Genomic DNA, 20518 nt, shown 5'->3' on the forward strand with positions numbered 1-20518 from the left:
AGGAAACATATATAATTTTATTTAATTAATTAATAGACATTGAAAAAATGTAGTATCGACCATAATCAAGATCTAATACATCATTCCGAATCTTAGAAATCTCAGTCAAACTTTAGTACAAAAGAGCGGAGAGTCGTCTTAGTATCTAACAGCGGAAGTACAGGATACTAATTCAGTTTTCGTCTATCCTTCTCTCTCTCTATCTCGACTTTCCCTTACTATATATTTGTTCGTCCCTCTTACCGCACATCCGTCTCCCGTCTCACTCTCTCCTCGAACAAGCCAACCAGAATACAAAAAAAGGGTTTTTTTTCTTCAACATCTCGAGTTTCGCAGCTCTGCAACTTTCTGTCATCATCCATGGCGGAACGAAATAATGCTGATTTTCGTCCTTATGTCTCTGCTAACACCATTCATCAGGTCCCCAAAGGTACGCCGTCTACAAATTTGTTCCATTGTTGGTCTCGTTTTCAAGAGATTTAGTTTCGATTCATTTTTTTTCTATGAAGTTTGGTATAAATTTCTTCATACGTAGTTTCAGACAAAAACCCTAGCTTGGCGACACAGATTTTTTTATTTACGTTTGATTCAAGACCTAGTTTATTGGCAGAAATTTCAATTTTTTTTTTCACACTCAACCAATATTTTTGGATGTTGTATTTATCCAAAATTAGCCTTTATAACTAATATTTACTTGATTTGTTTATTCCTCGAGGCCACAATATGTTGGAACCCCAATTTTTGGTATTATTTGTTATTGTTATTTATTATTCTTTGATTTCGAAATCGGATCAGAGGTTTGGTGTGGTTAAAAGCTTCGCTTTCAAGCTTGCACTTATCAAAAAAGGGTTTTTTATTTATGCACTTGTTCAAATACTTATTTCATAATAAGAATTATCTGCGTGGAGATTAAAGGAAGATAGTAATAGAGCACAAAAGTCATTCAATGTGAAAGTAGAGTTGAAAGAGCAAAGCTAAATGCGTAGGTTTAGTAAGAAACTATTGGAGATGCCTGCTTGCTAAGTTGAAGTTTTTTAGTGTTGATAGTACAACCTTGAATCAAAACCAATAATCTTGCTTGCCTAGCAAAAAAAGAATGAAAAAAAAACTAGTGGAGAAAAGAGAGGATTTGGCCCATGTTTCACACAACCCTATCTCGAAAATGTAAAAGAAATAGAAAGAGCCTTTTTGTTCGTGGGTTCTTTACCAATCAAAAACGGGAGGAGGGGGGGGGGGATTATTTTTGTGTTGTACATATTGTCATTCCCCTATAAAGAATGGATATATATAGGTAGGTAGAAAGGGCATGTGGGAGTGGGAGTATGACTGGTTTTGTATTGCATAGATATTCCATCCTAAAAATGGGAAAATGATATTGGAGCAGTGATGGTATGTGGTGGGCATATCCAAACCACATATGCGATTTTGCAATGACATATTGTTTTCTTTTTTGTTCAAAAATTGATAAAAAAATGAAAACAAAATACTAAACATGTTAGCAATGATACACCTCAAATTTATTTTGTATATGGACTTTAATGGATTACAATTACAGATTTAACATGCATGCTATACCAAAAAATACATACTCAAAAAACAACTATCTAACATTATCAATAGCTTCATACAATTTACACAACCTTTTTTAGTCTTTAGTATTTATTCTTTACTAATTACTGATATGGGCAACCCGTCATACACTCCACACACTCATGCCTAACCCATCACGGCATGTCTCCGGTACCACTAACATTATTGTCGTTGTTTCCGTTCCTGTTGTCATTTGAATTACTACCTTTTTGAGTGCTTCATCTTCTGTTTTTCTTCATCGGATATCTCCCAGATTTCATGTCTTCATCCACATCCAAAGGCTCTTTGCATATGTGGTCACATTTAACAATACTAGATTAGAGTTATTTAAGTCTTCTTTGAAGACTTTTTAGTTCGTTGGGAAGTGGTTTATGATCTTTTGGATACTTAGTATCCTTTTTTCTTTTCTTTCTCTCGGTTGGCTATCTTGAACTTCTCTTTGTATTGTTTTTTTTTTCCATCTTATCTATAAAAAATAAATAAAAATAATCACTCTATTGGTTGAAAAAATATATATTGGTGCTATGTTTATTTGAAGTCAACATGAATGAATGTAAGAAATAGGTTTGAAATATTATATTAGTTATTTATACTTGGATGTTCTATTTTTGTGTGGGTTACACACTATCTTAAATTGTTTATAATACCTATGCGGATGATTTGACGCCTAGTGCTTCAGTGCCTTGACAGCATAGATGACTGCCTCATGATTAGCGCATGCCTAGGATTTTTCTAGGTGGGTATTGGCTCATTGAGGTGATTTCATAGACGAAGCTTTCAGTACGCAACAATGCCTCAGTATTTTCCATATCTTTTTTATTTTTTATTTTTATTTTTTGAAAAGTAAAGTATTTTTATTTTTATTTTTTATTTTTATTATCAATAAAAGCAATTTGTATTAAAAGTGGTCGAGGTGACCAACCAAAATACAAGGAAAACAGCCAAAAAGAAAAACCCAGCCCTTACAATGAAAGTGTACATACCCAATCCCAACTTCCCACAAAATCATCAAAAAACACACCTTTAAATTCGTCAAAGGCGTTACACCAACAAAACAAAAAACCTTTAATAGATACAATGACGTTATCAAAAGTCACTGAAATTCCTGATTTCTTTCTTTCCATAGACCCAACAAATTGCAAAAGGCAAGAGTGACCAAAGAATCCTTTTGGCCAATCTAAAAGGCAAGCCCAAAGTCATCCAAGAGCCAAAAGGATCCTGCACCGACCTCGGCAAGCAGCCAACAATGCCAAAGAGTCTGAAAAAAAACAACCATGTGTCCCTTGCGAAACGGCAATGTAGAAGTAAGTGATTCATGGACTCACTGTCTCTTAGGCACAAACTATAAACGTTTGGAGTGCACAAACCTCTTTGAAGGTCTCCTTTTTCATTTGGAATTGGATGGCTTCCTTGGAGAGTATTTTCCATATCCACACTGAATCCTTACGAAGAACAATAAAACCCCTAGAAAATCGCTTGATTGTCCATGAACACTTCTTTGAGTGATTTTGAGTTCATATTATCATAAAACTCTCATCATTTTGCATTAAGTGTTCTTCATGCTCATTTGTAGATAATGGGTAAATCAAAGTATCATCGAAATGAACAATCATGAATATAACAAAAATAAATAATAATCAGGGGATTGAGTCATCACACAAATGCAGGTATAAGGGTGTTGTTTAATCCAAAAGGTTTTGTATGGCATCATCTATGCCTTATCCCAAATAAAGGGAACAACAATGGGGACAACTGCTAATGCCTCCTAAGAGAAAATGAAGGAATCTGTCTGAGTGCTTGCGTCTAGATAGCTATTTCTTGCGGCAGCTATCACCAAGGCGATAATCAATAACTATTCCTTGTGAATCTTATTTTCCTTTTTTTTTTTTTTTTTGTGTGCTAGGAAAGCGAGATTATGGTCAGTAATTAGAAGGTAATGGGGGGTTTTGATCAGAGGCCATAGTGAGGGCACTTGCAAACTTTAACTAACTTAGCAAGCTGGCACCCTCTCTCTACTAGTTTCTTATTGAGTTTCTCCATTTAATTTTGCTTTTTTGAGTCTGCTATGGCATCATTCCCAAGTTGACAGATTAAGCTTTTTTGCATAGATAGAATTCTCTGGAACCTAACAACCTTTGCTGTATGTTGGGGGGGGGGGATTTGGAAGGAAAGAAATAGAAGATTCTGTCTATCACAAAAAGAATAAAGATTCTCTGAAGGGAAGAAGTAGACTCTTCAAGAAGTAATCATTAGTATATTAAGTTTTCTGTTTTTTTCGGTGTAAGCTTTTTCAGGAGTTCAAAGGGATCTTTTTTGTTCAAATGGAATTTTTTTGTTCAAAGCCCGGTTAGATAGTGCTCTTTATCCTCTTATCACGTGTGATGAGGCATGTTCCCTCTACCTTCTTTCATTTATAATAAAATTATACTTATACCAACAAAAAAGATGAAGTCACTGGGCTTGTTTTTTGAACATGTTACAGTTGTCAGGCACATACCTTACTATTGAAGCTCTCTTATCTGTTAGCTGCATCTGTATCTTAATTGGAATCATAGTATCAGTAACTGGGAGTACATTGTCACTGGGATGTTGCAATAGGAATGTCTATTCTTTTTGTGAATCACTTAGTTAAAAGGGTAGGGACACTTGGGCTTTATGCATTTCCCTTTATTATATTTGTAGATCGAAGGGCATTTGCTTGTGTGTAATCGATGGCCAGATTAATGGGTGTTGTACATTGTTTTTAAATCCTATGTGTTCTGTTGTCTGGAGTGGCCCTAGATTCATTATTGCTAACTGTTTTTCAATTCATAGCTGGCAATTTGCCATACAGAAAATACGTATAATCTGGGTTTGTCTATCAAATTATATATCTTTTAAGGTGAAAGAAAAATAAAATAAAATAAAATGAAATAAAATAGATGTTTTTTGTTTAGTTTTGTTTGAAGTGTTTTTTTCAAATAATTTGTGGATAATAATACATGTATAATTTACGAATAATACATCATTAAAAGTGTGCTAAATGTACCAAATCTTTGAAAAATCATGCTGTGCAATACACTTTTTAAAAGAAAAATGCATGTATAATTTGCATTTGGATTTGGTTTATGTTGCTAAACAAACCTAACACATTCATCCAAAGACTTAATATAGAACTGCATGTGCTTGTGGTAAATGTGTTACATTTGCCAATCTGATAGCATTTCCCTTTTGATTTGTTTGCTTCTTCTTGGATGAGACTTAATATTCATCTTTTGTGTGACTTGTGCAGACATACAAGGATCCGATAATCCTCTCCCTCTTTCACCCCAGTGGCTTCAGTCAAAGCCTGGAGAGAATAAGCATGGTGTGGTAACTGGGGTGCGTTATAGCGTGGTTATGTTTTGATCAACTAAATTCCCACCCTCATTGTTTTGAAGTAACTTTTAATACTGACTCAGATTTCGCTCTTTCTCTACTATACAGGAATCCCATCTCAACCCATGTCCTCCGGGTTATGCTAGTCACTCAGATATCTCAAAATCATCAAGAATTGATGAGGAAATCCATGATACTGAAAAGAAAAGGGATGTTTTCAGGCCAGCCTTTCATGATATGGAATCTGGTCGACGTGACCGCTGGCGTGACGAAGAAAGAGACAACAATTCTTCTATCCGCAGAGATCGTTGGAGGGCTGGGGATAAAGACCTTGGGGATATTCGAAAAACGGATCGGTGGGTGGACAACTCCATGAGACACTCTGGAGAAGCACGCCGTGCTCCATCTGACCGATGGACCGATTCAAGTAACAGGGACAGTAATTATGATCAGCGTCGTGAGAGCAAATGGAACACGCGTTGGGGCCCAGATGAAAAGGAGTCAGAAAGTTGGCGCGAGAAGTTGTCGGATTCTAGCAGAGATGGTGAGGTGGTTCGTGATAAAGTATTGTCTCATCTAACCAACCATGGAAAGGAGGATAGGGAGGCGGACCATTATCGACCACAACCATGGCGGTCTAACTCCTCCCAAAGTCGGGGAAGGGGAGAGCCTCCCCATCACCACACTCCAACACCAAATAAACAACCCCCCACATTTAGCTATGGTAGGGGGCGAGGGGAAAATCCTTCTACCTTCTCCATTGGTCGTGGAAGAGTCAGCTCTGGTGAAAGTGCTTTAAACAGCATTTCTTCTCGTTCACATTTGTTGGGTACTGTATTGGACAAGGATGAAAGTGCTCATGGAGATCCTTTTCCTTTGAAATATAGTAGGACAAAATTGCTTGATATATACAGGATGACTGATGTGAGAACCTCCTATAGAAGACAATTAGATGGATTTACAGACGTACCATCTTCTCTGACGCATGATGAACCCTTAGAGCCTCTAGCACTCTCTGCACCTAACCCTGAAGAATCGGTAATCTGGTTTGCAATTTTTGGTGAAAATTGTCTTTTAACTTGTTGTTGGTTTAATTGTATTTCTTCTTTAATAGGTAATTCTGAAGGGAATTGTCATCGGGGATGTAGTTAGTAGTGGAGCGCCTCAGGTTTATAAAGATGGATCTGTTGTAAGGAACTCCACAGATGTGCAATTGGGACGAACTGAGCTTGGTAGTGCACTTATCCATGATATATCGATTCAAGTACATAAATATGTTTGTGCGCCTATGTGTATATTGTTATCTTTTCCAAAAAGATCTGATTGATTATGTTCATTTAATATTATTGAACTACCTATGGTTGAACAGGTAGTAGAGAAGATTTACCGTCTGCTCTAGATGATTATAAGGATGAAATTACTGGTCGATCAACAACTCAAAACCTTCAGACATACCATGATAACAAGTTTAGTGTAGAAGGTAACTACCATATGTACATTGCAATCATTTGCACGTAAACTCAATAATTTATATAAATCTTCATTATGCCACGCAAGGGTATTTAAATCACTATTTTATGGGGCCCACCTAGGTCTCCCTGGTAAACAAATAAATCCAATTAAATGATCATTTCCCTCTCATTTATCACATTAGTTTTTGTTTTACAAAAAAAAAAAAATGTGTGCTTCCGAAAAAAGTCCGTACTTTGGATTTTGGATGATTATGATCATCTAGTTTAGTTTGTTTATGATTTGGGAACTCCTTACCCAAGGACCATTGAACAGTGCATCAAGATTCTTCGTTTAGATAAAAGTAAAAATGAACAAGATTCTTTGGGCCAACCCTGGACATTTGGGATAACAAGGCTTTGATGATGATAATGAAGAAGATGATTCCTGAGGTGCTCTTTGTGCAGCTTTGAATGCTCCCCATAAGGGGGCTGATGAGGTGGGAATCAGCATGGAAGCAAGCTTGCAGGGAAGTGCCACTAATCCACGCATTCCACTGAGATCTCAGTCGCTGGGAGATCGCTCACATGTTCTACAGAAGGATCGAGATACGGCATGGGAGAATAGCTCGGCAGTTGGATCGTCTTACTATAAAGATGAACGGAACTGGAAAGCTGGGGATGAGTTTCATTCAGATTTCACTCGGGATTCCATTATTAGAAGGCAATTATCTGAAGTCTTGGAAAGGGAACGTGAAGCCAGAAATTCTTTGCCACAGCCTTCTCCAGAGGAATTATCCCTGTATTACAAAGACCCCCAAGGTGAACTTCAGGGACCCTTCTCTGGAAGTGATCTTATTGGATGGTTCGAGGCCGGGTATTTTGGAATAGACTTGCAAGTTCGCTTAACAAGTGCGTCACCTGACACTCCTTTCTCATCACTTGGGGATGTTATGCCACACTTACGAGCTAAAGCAAGGCCCCCACCTGGTTTTGGTGCACCACAACAGGGTGAAGTTGCAGAGACACTAAGTAGGCAAACGTTCACTAGTCTTGGAAAGCTTCATGCAAGTTCAAGTGAGGTTGATATTATAAATAATGAGTCAAGGAATAGACATGAGTCGGTGACTGAAGCTGAGAAAAGGTTTTTGGAGTCATTGATGTCCGGTAACAAGCGCAGCTCCCCTTTAGAGAAGTTTGCTCTCTCTGAAGGTTGGTTGCTTGATGAAAGAAATTAGGTTTTATCTTCCTTGCAGATTATATTGTTGTTACATGCTTTTATTTATTTATTTTTCTCACTTGGGGAGGTTCTATATTGATTTGTAGGTTTGCAAGGATACATCGGGAATAATCCTGGTGGTATGCCTCCAATGTTAGAAAGTGGAAATGACTTAAATTACTTACTGACTCAAAGAATGTCTCTTGAAAGACAGAGGTCCTCACCAAATCCCCATTCATATTGGCCAGGGAGAGATGCATCGACCATGGTTTCAAAGGCAGAGATTGCATCTGAGTCTCCTACACAACATTCAAAAGTCTTACCTTCAATGCCAGACGGTTTTCAGCAGATTCCTCGCCCTCAGAATGTGGATTTGATGTCTATCCTACAAGGTGTAGCAGACAAATCTTCTTCCTCGGCCGCCAATAATGGAGCTACTAGTTGGTCAAATTTCCCCATTCAAGGTGGCTTGGACATGAAGGGTGACATGCATCATAGTCAGCATATCCCTCCCCAAGCATATGGGGTTCAACAACAATGGCTTCAATCGCCAAATCAGCCATCTTTAACAAATATAATTCCCCAAATTGTAGGTCACCCCTCTGGCATTGTAACACAAGAGAAGTTACTCTCCTCTGGTCTGTCTCCAGATCCACAGATGTTAAATTTACTGCAACAGCAGTACTTGTTGTCCCAACATCAGTTACGTTCCCAAGCATCTGTTCCCACGCAGCTATCTCTGTTGGATAAACTCTTGTTACTTAAGCAGCAACAGAATCAGGAGCAGCAACAACAGCTATTACGGCAACAACAACAACAACAACAACATTTGCTTTCTCAAGTTCTCTCCGAACATCAGTCTCATCTACATTTCAGTGAGCCGTATGGACATCTACCGGTTGGTGCTATACCAGCTGGGAATGGTCCAGTTGATCATCTCGGGATTCGGTCACCACTTGAAGTGTTTCATGTTAATTCACAGTTGCCACAAGTTTCACAAGATGTTGGTTACCATGTTAGTTCCGATTCTGCTCCCCTACCCATGCCACATCAGCCTTTTGAGAATTCTACTCTTCAGAAAGGTAAGGATGCCCCTCAGATGGAACAAATTGGTAGAGCTCTGCAAAAGGATTTGTTACAGGTGTCTGCGGTGACAAGTGGCATACACTCATTGGAGGTGATGGAGAACTCTTCACATGAGCCTTCTGTTCAGCCGAAACATGACATGGTTCCAGACAGTGATGCTGCCATAATTCAAGAGCATAGAATCAATGAACCTGTCATGGTTCATACCTCTGACGCTATTACGAGTTCTACGTCAGGGACTGGCGACAATGAAACATTTATATCTGAACAAATCAATGATGTGAAGTTAGGCATTCCCGACGAAGTAGAAGTTCAAAAGGAACAATGTCATAGTGAGTCACCCTTGTTGAAAGAAGCAAAATGCGTTGAAGTACGTGAGGTAAAGAAAGCTTCTGAGAAGAAGTCCAGAAAGCAAAAGAATTCAAAGGCACAACAATCCTCTTCGGATACAGCAAAGGGAGTACCTAATGCATCTCCTTCGCAACAATCAAAACAATCTGAAGACCAGGGGACAAATTTTGCAGACCCGAACTTAGACATGTGTGGGGAAGCCATTAGTGGGACACTTCCAGCGAAAACTATAGACACCACATCGTCTATTGAAGCTATTGTGGATTCTCAACAAGTTCAAAGCTTGTTATCTAGAAGCATTTCTAGTAATAAAGTTGAAACTGTCGAAAGCAAGGATGGGTCAAGAGAAGTTGATTCCTCATCTCTGCAAAACAGACAAATACATTCGGGACATCGAACCTGGAAACCTGCTCCGGGTCTCAAGGCAAAATCACTTTTGGAAATCCAGCAGGAAGAACAGCAGACAGCACAAACAGAAATGATTGTTAATGATATTGCCGCCACATCTGTTAACGCCATGAACTCCTCGATGCCTTGGACTGGGGTTGTCACCAATTCGGAGCCTAAGACTGCATCAGATCCAAAGGGCAGGAAGAGTCAGCTACATGATTTGTTGGCAGAAGAAGTTCTGGCAAAATCTAATGAAAGAGCCCTTGATGTTCCTGACAATGTTTCTATTCTGTCTTCACTACCAATTACGACTAACCAGATGGATTCAGCTATGGATGAAGATGATTTTATTCAGGCCAAAGACACGAAAAAGAGTCGGAAAAGGTCTGGAAAAGGTAAGGGTTTGGGAGTTAAGGCCTCAGCCTCAACTCCTGTTGCTTGGGCTGATACATCTGTTGTGTCGAGTCCTATTGAGAAAGGCAAGAGTTCTCGTCAGGTGCAGCAAGAAAAGGAAGTTTTACCTGCTCCACCATCTGGTCCTTCTTTAGGAGATTTTGTTCTTTGGAAGGGTGACCAGGTCAACCCTTCTTCTGCTCCAGCTTGGTCAACTGACTCGGGAAAGCTTTCAAAACCCACATCATTGAGGGATATCCAAAAGGAACAAGAAAAAAAGGTGGGACCTTCTGTTACACACCAAGTTCAGATACCAACTCCTCAGAAAGCTCAGCCAACTAGAGGAACCCGTGGAAATGGTACATCATGGCCTCTTTCTGGATCATCTCCATCTAAGGCTGCACCTCCTATCCAGATCAACTCTGTTGCTTCTTCTGCTCATTCGAAATCTAAGGCTGAAGATGATTTATTCTGGGGACCTCTTGGTCAATCAAAGCAAGAAGCCAAGCAGTATGTTCAATACACTGATTTTGAAATTTATTTTTCATTACTGTCATATATATCAATTTTTTGTGATCATTGTCAATGGTATCTTATCAAAATTCCCAACTATTTGCAGTTGGCAACACTGACTTCTGTTCTTTCCTTTAATTTTATGACACAGCCATATGTTCTTTTCTTCATTATTTACACTTCATGCCATATGATTTTGCATTGTTTTAGTATATAAGCCAATAAGTGTTTTTTTAAAAGATTGGAATAGCTCTAAGGGGATCATTTCCGGGCTATTCAAACCTCTTGTTGAGTTCTTGCTTTGTCATCTCTGTTTCACTATTATTTTTGCTAGATTTACTTCAGTTCTGTTAGTTGTTTGTACCAAGGTTTCATACATTCTTTTTGATAAGTACCAAATTTTATTAAAGGAGAGGAAGTCAATAGACCTACCTACGAAGAAAGAGAAAAAGAAACAAGCAGAAGAAAAACAGTTGCTCATAACACAACCCGAAAAACAATTCGAGAATTTTTGTTACAAACTTGATCCCAATTCGAGAAACTTCATTACAAACTTGATCCCACCTAAATGATTAGTCTTCAAAGAAAACGTCTTTAGCACTTATGATCACTTCCTGCCTGGTTTAACTCGTTACTAAGAAGAACTTGTTGAATCCAACCACACCAAATGTGTGCAACGTTTATATTGGATGACAATTTTGAGCATGATAGCATTTATGATCACTTCCCGGCTGTTTTAACTCGTGACTAAGAAGATCTTGTTGAATCCAAACACACCAAATGTGTGCAACATTAATATTGGATGACAATCTTGAGCACAATCACACTTTATCTAGTGTAATGAAATGTTGTGTGTGGTTTGTGTGACAAACATCACTACTCTGTAGTTGATCCCTAGATTTTCTTGTAAAGGAGAGGCAGAAAAGGTGCTGTTAAAGTTTGCACTGGGCAGACAAAAAGGAGATTGGAGTTCGTCAGCTTAAGTCGGCTGGTAGTAGTTCTAGCAAGGTGTATGAGGTGGTTATTTAGGATAGGGATCTTAGTGTAAGGTTGATGGATGGGAGATGCCTGTAAAAGGGAACAATGTATACTCCAAGAAAATTGTGTTCTCTGAAAGGTGGTGTTGATGAGCAAGTTATTCATGGACATCGTGCTTTTCTATGTTATATTGATCTTGATCCCTGTGGAGTGAAAAAGGAACTATATTGGATCTCCTGATAATATTCGTAAATGATATGTTTTTGGTAGGAGATGAACATTACCATATGCATATCCGGGTTCATGGTACACAGGTATTCTAGTGCATTTCTCCCTTGGAGTCGGAATAAATATGTTTTTGAACCCTCATTAGGGATTGTCTTTCGGAGGCTAAGTGACCCTCATCAAGAGTACTTTGGTAATCTTTCTTGTTTTTATTTATTTATTTTTACCTATGTTCTAATTTCCTAAATGCATGAGAAGAATTTAAGAATAATTGTGTCAAGTCTCATTCTGAGAGCTTGGCATGAATTTATATTAATTACCAAGGTCAAATTACAGAAAAGTCCTTATAAATAAGGATTAAATAAAAGACTAGAGAATAACTATATCAACAAACTAAATTATTTCCAATACTCCTCCTCAAGCTGGGGAGAATATATCAACTAAACCCAGCTTGACAAGATGAGAATTAGTGATAGACGGACCAACAGACTTCGTAAGCATATCGGCAAGCTAGTCTGAGGAAGGAACGAAGACTGTCTGAAGGTCACCAGATCGTACTTTCTCTCTGAGAAAGTGAATATCAACCTCAATGTGCTTAGTTCTTTCATGAAGAACAGAGTCAGAAGCAAGCATAATAGCAGACTTGTTGTCACATAGTAGAGTAGAAGGACCAAAAACAGGAAAATCCAACTCTGTCAGCAAAGACCGAAGCCAAGTTATTTCACATGTACCAAGGGCCATAGCACGATACTCAGCTTCAGCAGAAGAACGAGATACCACATTCTGTTTATTACTTTTTCACGAGATAAGATTATTACCATAAAAGGTACAAAAACCAGAGGTAGATCTCCTATCTGTAAGAGAGCCAGCATAATCAGCATCTGTAAAACAAGATAAATGCGGCGAAGCAGTGGAAGAGTAGAAAAGGCCAAGATCAGGACGTGACTTCAGGTAGCGAAGAATACGATTAATTGCATCAAGGTGAGATGTACGCGGAGTATGCTTGAACTGGTTGACCACACTAACCGCAAAGGACAAATCCGGTATAGTATTAGTTAGATAAATCAGACGACTTACAAGTCTCTGATAAGAGGAGGGGTCTGATAAAAGATCACCAGAATCAGCATGAAGACGATGATTCTGATCCATAGGGGAGGAAGCTGGACGACAACTAAGCATCCCAGTGTCTTGAAGAAGATCCAATGTGTATTTACGCTGAGACAATGATATACCACGACTAGAGCGAGCCACTTCTATCTCCAAGAAGTACTTGAGTGGACCTAAGTCTTTAACCTCAAAAACACGACCTAATAACATCTTAACCTTATCGATCCACTGTGCATCATCTCCAGTCACAATGATATCATCTACATAGACCAAAACAATGGTGCAACAACCATCTACTCCTCGACGAACAAAGCAAGTATGATCTAAGTGACATCTAGAAAACTCCAGAGAAAGAATAACCTCAGAAAAATGCTGAAATCAAGCTCACGGGGACTGCTTCAGACCATACAGAGACTTAAGAAGATGACATACCTTCCCAGAATACTCCCCCTGAAGACGAAACCTTGGAGGAGGGTCCATATAAATAACCTCAGTCAAATCACCATTCAGAAAGGCATTTTTTACATCAAGTTGGTGAAGTGGCCAAGAGTTACACGCAGCGAGGGAGATAAGAAGACGAACAGTGGAGAGTTTGACGATAGGAGCAAAAGTGGCACCAAAATCTTTCCCTGGGGTCTGTAAATCCCTTAGCAACAAGTCGCGTCTTATACCGATCAACCGTACCATCTGCGAGATATTTCACTGTGAAGACCCATTTACAACCAACAGTTCGCGCCCCAGACGGAAGAAAAACAAGTTCCCAGGTATTATTGGTTTGCAAAGCATCCATTTCCGCAGTTATAGCTTTTGTCCACTGTGGGTCTCTTAATGCCTCTGAGACAGACCGAGGAACCCGAATAGAATCAGTTGCGGTAAGGTAGGCCTGATAAGAGGAAGAAAGACCCTGATAGGAAACAAACTGGGCAATAGGATGATCAGTAACACACTGTCGCTTACCTTTGCGTAGGGCAATAGGTAAGTGAGAGTCAGAAATAGACGAAAGAAGAACAGGTATATGTGTGGAGGTAGAAGAAGGTATACCTGAATCCAAGGAGGAAGTTGGCAAGGGTGTAGAGGGGTGAGTGCGACTGCGACGAGTGTAGACCTGAAGCTGCGGCGAAGGCAGAGGAAAAACTGGGGAAGGTAGCACAATAGGAGAGGAGTCCTGCAAAGTAGAAATAGCATGATAGAATGGAACATTTTCAAAGAAGGTAACATCAAGAGTGTGGATGATACGACGAGAAATTGGATCATAACACCGATACCCCTTTGACATAGAAGAATAATCCAAAAAGATGCATTGAATGGCTTTGTCATCCAATTTTGTACGATTGGGGGTCTTGTCCTGAACAAAACACGTGCACCCAAAGGCACGAGGTGTAATAGGAAAAAGAATGCTATCAGGTTGAAGGACATGAAGGGGCACCTGCCCTCCCAAGGTGCGATTTGGAACACGATTAAGAAGAAAAGCCGCAGTAAGAACTGCCATATTCCAAAATAACTTTGGAACATGCATTCCGCGAATAAGACAGCGGACAATGTTCATGAGGTGGCGATTCTTGCGTTCCGCCACCCTGTTCTGTTCAGGAGTATAAGGACAAGTCAACTGGTGAAGCATACCATTCTAATGAAGATGGGAACAAATCCCATCAGATATATATTCACCCCCATTATCAGACCGAAGTGATTTAACAGTGATATTGTATTGAGTCTGAATCATTTTAAGAAAGTTAACAAAAATTGGGAGCATCTCAGAGCGTGAACGCATCAAATAAACCCATGTGCAACGAGAGTAATCATCTATAAAGGTAATATAATAGCGATGACCATTAAAAGCAGTAACAGGGGAAGGTCCCCACACATCAGGATGAACTAAATCAAATATTGCATTAGATCGATGCATACGTGGAATATAAGATGTACGTGTGTGTTTACAAAGTTCACACACAGAACATTGAAATTTATGTCCACTACAAGCAGTTTTTAAAGCAGGAAATAAAGAACACAAATGTTGAAAATTGGCATGTCCTAAGCGAGCATGCCATAAATCTAGAGTATGTGATGTAAAAATGTGACTGCAAGACGATGGAAATACAGAAGCCGGAGCAGCACTAGGCTGAGATCCAAACACGTACAGTCCATCCCTCTCATACCCCTTGTCAAAAATCCTCTTCGAAGTCAGGTCCTGAAAAATGCAGTGAGTAGGAAAAAAGGTAACTGAGCAATTATGAGATTTAGTAATACTGCTAACAGACAAAAGATTAAGAGATAGGTTAGGGACATGAAGTACAGAATCAAGGGAGAGCCCAGAGAATAAAGAGATGGTACCCTTACTGTGGATAGGTGTAAGAGATCCATCAGCAAGACGAACTTCTCTATGGGTGGTGGAAAAAGTAGAAGAAGTAAAGTGGCTAGACTCACCGGTCATGTGATCAGAGGCACTAGAATCAATAACCCATGGTAGAGGAGCAGAACTAGACTGAGTGACATTGAATGCAGAGGATGTACCTGGAGGTGTAATACCCGAGGCCACCGTCGAAGAGGGTTTAGTGTAAGCTTGAAACTGATCCCGGACAATAGTGGCAATCTGAGTCTGTAACTGTTGCAAGTCAATCGTGCTAAGTGAAGATGGATCAGTAGATGAAGACTCCACTGTAGCAGCACGAGGAGCAGTCTGTCCCAAAGATGAAGTGGAGGAAGATCGTGGTATCAGATGAGGGTAGAGCTGAAAGCAACGAGCCTTCTCATGACCAGTCTTCCCACAATGACTACAAGTAAGGCCACTCCCCTTACCACGACCACGGCCACGATTCCCTGATCCAGGGGTACAGTGGTCAGAGAAACTCGAGTTGGCAACTAAGGCCATCTGATCTGTAGCTGGAGCAGAAAGAATGCCAGGGGTCTTGAGTCTGAGGAGGAATACGGCGGTGACGCTCATCACTGTCAATGGTCGCAAATATCTCAAACAAAGACGGTAAAGGAGTGGTGTTGAGGATCTGTGTGCGAAGTGCCTCAAATTCTGGACGGAGACCCATAAGAAATTGATATGTTTGATGTCGAGCAATCCGCTTGACAACATAATCGGCTGCCTCGGAAGACAATTCAGCCATAGACTCATAGTGAGAAAGTTCTTCCCAACGTGACTGAAGGTAACCAAAGTAATCAGCTACACTCTGAGTCCCTTGGGTAGCCTGGGCAATGTCTCGATAAAGTTCATAAATCCTCGAGTCATTCCGAGAATGTGCGTATGTCCGAGTAAGCGCTAACCACAAAGATGAACTGTTTCATGGTACATGAACATGATATAAATACGCTGCTCCATGGAATTGAACAGCCACCCAAGGATAGTGCAATTGTCGATCTCCCATGATTCAAATTTAGGATCAGTTAGGGGTGGTTTAAGAACAGTCCCAGAGAGCCAACCAGATTTTCCTCTACTTCCGAGAAAGAGCCGTACAGATTGAGACCATGATTGGAAGTTTTGACCATCAAGAAGAGCAGTAGTAATACGTTGAGCAGAAGAGGTAAGACCTAATGACTGAAGTTGTAATTCCTTGTTCCAAAGACATTATTTGTTTTGAAGGGAGATCTGAAGGAGCAATTATGTAAAAAGTTCTTAAAAGAGAATCCAACTAGTGTAGTACTCGCGCCACGAAGTCTAACAAACCAATCAATAACTACTCCAACTACTCCAAAAGACCAATCTCAGGTAAGTCTGAAGGTATTAGGGCTGTCACAAGGTAAACCACAGCCACTGACCAACAAACGAGACCAGATACTGTTGCTGTGAAGTCGTAGGCTAAACCGATGGCAAATCTACTGCCACTGACCTAAAAACGAAGGCAAAAAACACCTGGTTTGAAGTTGTAGGTCCAAAAACGACACCCAATCTATTGTCGCCTAACCAAAACGACGCCAAATCTGTAGCCATAGATAAAAAACGAAGCCAAAACCACCTGTGCTGAAATCGTAGGTCCAAAACGACACCAAATCTATTGTCGTCTGACCAAAACGACGCCAAATCTATAGTCACAGATAAAAAACGAAGCCAAAACCAACTGTTATGAAGTCGTGGGTCCAAAACGACACCAAATCTACTGTCGTCTGACCAAAACAACGCCAAATCTATAGTCACAGATCAAAAACGAAGCCAAAACCAACTGTTCTGAAGTCGTGGGTCCAAAACGATACCAAATCAACTGTCGCCTGACCAAAACGACTCCAAACCTACAGCCACTAACCAAAAATGAACCCAGAAACTGCTGCTGTGAAGTCGTAGGTCCAAGACGAAGCAGCTGTGATTATCGCAGAACTGAAACGAAAGTGATAGGGCTGTCGTAAGACCAAAAACTAAGGTCGTAGGGCTGCTGCAGAGTTATCGGGACCAAAACAGAGTCGAGTTTCTGTTTGGCTTGTTCCAAGTTATCGCAGGATCAAAAAAAATAAAATTATATTCCTTTTACAAAGAAACAAACCCTAACATAGGGTAAACCCACAGTGCATTATTGCAGCATGTGATTAAACGAAAAATAAAAAAAATGAAAGACCCCCGAAAGGGAGAAGATTGAATGAGGTTGACTCTTGGTTTAGATGAGTAAAGAGAAGAAAGGGAGAAAGGAGAAAATTCCTTGGCTCTGATACCAAGAAGAATTTAAGAATAATTGTGTCAAGTCTCATTGTGAGAGCTTGGCATGAATTTATATTAATTACCAAGGTCAAATTACAGAAAAGTCCTTATAAATAAGGATTAAATAAAAGACTAGAGAATAACTATATCAACAAACTAAATTATTTCCAATAGCATGGAGGTTTTGGACAAGCTCTTTAGGGATTTAGGGATTTTCTTTGGCATTAGAAAGAAGAGCGGAGGAAGTTTCATCAGGTGAAGTGGAGGCACAAATGCTCTTCTAAAAAGCATGGGGCTCTGGTTTCGAAATCTATAGATGATACTTTTGCTCTTTTGGACAAAGTGGTTGTGGTGGTTTGGCTTGGAGTACAATAGTTTGTGGAAGAGGGTTAGTGTAGCAAAGTTTGGGGTAAAAGGAGTTTGTGAAGGATAATGGGGTGGTTTGGCTCTTGTGTGGTTGTGAGGTATGGAATAGAGTTCTCAAGTTTCACTCAAGGAGCAGATTTCGAATTCGTTCGCAATATCCTTCAAGAAAAATTTTCTATTCTAGAGTGCCTTTGGAGTATTACTTGGCTTATGATTTTGGGTTTAGAAATCATTATTTTAATGTTGGGGTTTATTTTCTTTGGGTAGTGTTAAAGGCACCCCCCAATTATTACCAAGGGCACACCAAACCAAAGCCAAAATTTGTCTTATATGGGTTAATTTTTTTGGAATGGGCTGATTTTTGGTGAGGATAATCTCTATGGTGAGGAGATAATCCTCACCAAAAATCAGCCCATTCCGAAACTTCTAACCCCATCAAAAGTGGTTTACAAAAAAAAAAATTGGACGATTTACAGTTCTTCAACTTGTTTTGATGGGGTTAGAAGTTTTGGAGTGGGCTGATTTTTGGTGAGGATGATCTCCTCACCATACAGATCATCTTCACCAAAAATCAGTTCATTCCGAAACTTTTAACTCATACAGGACCAAAAAAAAATTGGCTATGGTGTGGGGTGCAATTGGTAATAATTGGGGTGCCTTTAACACTACCCATTTTCTTTTGATATAAAATATTTCATGGAATTTAGGAGATTATTTTTCTAGGACCTTTTGGGTAGATGGGATTGGGTGTTTAGTAATTCAGATCGGGTGAGTGGGTTTTGGGGAGCTTCCTCAGTGAAATGATCTTTTTTTGCTTATAAAAAAAAGTTGTACGGATCCTAATTATTGTCATTTTTTTTATTGCATATTAAGGTATGTGAAAGATTGTTTCTCTCTAATATGACGACTGCTTACATTTCTACTATCCTCAGTATAATTAGGTTTTGTTATTTCTTGTAAGCAGATCAGATTTCCCATCCCTTGCAAACCCAAACAGTTGGGGAAACAAAAGCACCCCCGTAAAGGGTACTCTCGGAGGATCTACTGGTCGACAGAAATCCATTGGCAGCAAATCTGCCAACTATTCTCTTTCATCCTCTCCCTCTTCTGCTCAGTCATCACTGAAAGGGAGGAGAGATGCCATGACGAAACATTCAGGTGAACCCATTTTATCCTTGGTAGGTTTGGCATCATTTCATTAAAGGATTTTGTTAACCATTTTTTCCCCCAATTGTTGCAGAGGCCATGGACTTCAGAGATTGGTGCGAGAGTGAAACTGTTAGGCTTACTGGGTCAAAGGGTATCTTATATCTTACCCCTGCTTTACCTTATATTTAATTTAATGTTTGTAGTTTCATTGAATTCGATTGCATCCAGATCCGAATCCTAAAATAATCTGTCCTAACTCCTAAAATAATTCATAATAAATTAATATTTATTTATTACATGATGGTTCGATTTTTGGTTTGGTTCTATACAAGCCTTGAACCAAGAACCGAACCAAATTGACCGGTTCTCCGTTTTCTTAACCCCGAACCGAATTGCCACTTATTCCAAACAAGCCCAAAGCTATCGGTTTGGTTTGGTTCTTGGTTTGAACTGGACCAAGTTGCACCCTTAGTTTGGAGGTCTCCTCAACCCATTTTACGTTTCTTTTTGTTTCAAGAGTAATATCTACACTTAAAGATAAAAATAAATCCAATTGATGTGTTTTCTGGCCTGGATCTCTTGGATGGGACTGTTGAATGGTACGTCATCCTCATGCATGTGCAGTTGTGCACCATTTATCGCCACTATTCTGCTGTTATGCTGACTTACAGTTTACATGACGGATACTTCGGATTTCCTTTTCCGTGAAGACTAATGACTTTTAAATCACTGTTCCTTGATTTTGAACTCTTTCATTTATTTTCTCTCTTAAATCTGATTGTTTCCAGATACAAGTTTCCTGGAATTTTGTTTAAAGCAATCAACTTCAGAAGCTGAGACTCTTCTGATAGAGAACCTTGGTTTATTTGACCCCGATCATGATTTCATCGACAAGTTTCTGAACTACAAGGAGCTATTATCTGCTGAAGTACTCGAAATTGCCTTTCAAGCACGGAACGATAGGAGGAAAACAGCTGGATTTGGTCATGGAGACATAAATGCTAGCAGTACAGCCATCGGAGATCTTGACCCAGACGTTGCACTGGACTTCAATGAGTCTTCAAAGGGGAGCGGAGGAGGGAAGAAAAAGGGTAAGAAAGGGAAGAAAGTGAGTGCATCGGTTTTAGGTTTTAACGTTGTCAGTAACCGTATCATGATGGGTGAGATTCAGAGCATGGAAGATTAGGAGTGTTTCCAAGGCAATATGTAAATACATTGTCTGAAGAACCATCTGTAAATGTTGTTTTAGGATTTTTTTTCTAAACTATCTATAGAGCAGCACAGACATCAGAAACAGAGTTACCAGCTCGAGCGGTCTTCTGATTTGGTTATTTATTGCAGAGCCTAGAGGGAGTTTCAAATTAAGGTAGTCATGTTCTACTTCTACTTGTGTTTTGATTTCTCTTTTTTTTTTTTTTTGGTTATTTATCTGCACGATCTTTGATCATTTCCAAATCGCTGTTAAGGGCCTCTTTGGGATGGTGAAAGTTCTTGAATCTTGTATTTGTTGAAATTTGATTTCGGAAATTTGTTTTGTTGACACCCTTTTTGCAGTTACTATTTACTTGTCACTTTTAAGATGAGATTTTAGAATCAAAATATAGAAAGAGTTGGATTTTACTGCCAATTTCTCGTCTTACCTGCGTTGGGATCTGGTATGTATATCAAACAACCATTAAACATGGTGAAACAGTTAAGTCAACGATGAGCTTGAATGTA

At 39.4% G+C, this 20518-nt stretch overlaps 1 protein-coding gene across 2 annotated transcripts; it reads left to right on the plus strand.

The window, feature by feature from the left end:
• The first annotated feature begins 234 nt into the window (after positions 1-234).
• Positions 235-20339, plus strand: LOC147405145 (protein ESSENTIAL FOR POTEXVIRUS ACCUMULATION 1-like). 2 transcript variants are annotated; one of them, XM_086441348.1, is made up of 10 exons: positions 235-430; positions 4862-4950; positions 5056-5985; positions 6062-6179; positions 6317-6427; positions 6864-7607; positions 7722-10344; positions 18615-18808; positions 18891-18950; positions 19588-20339. In XM_086441348.1, exons 1-10 carry the CDS (start codon positions 361-363, stop codon positions 19983-19985), a joined length of 5337 nt encoding a protein of 1778 aa, XP_086297474.1. In that variant the 5' UTR covers positions 235-360; the 3' UTR covers positions 19986-20339. The 2 variants fall into 2 exon arrangements, with proteins under 2 accessions (XP_086297474.1, XP_086297473.1); XM_086441347.1 differs by lacking the exon at positions 235-430 and adding an exon at positions 2717-2894.
• The last annotated feature ends 179 nt before the right edge of the window (positions 20340-20518 follow it).

Source organism: Akebia trifoliata, chromosome 4 (assembly GCF_017979445.1).
Source record: "Akebia trifoliata isolate Shusen 1 chromosome 4, ASM1797944v1, whole genome shotgun sequence".
NCBI classification, from domain to species: Eukaryota; Viridiplantae; Streptophyta; class Magnoliopsida; order Ranunculales; family Lardizabalaceae; genus Akebia; species Akebia trifoliata.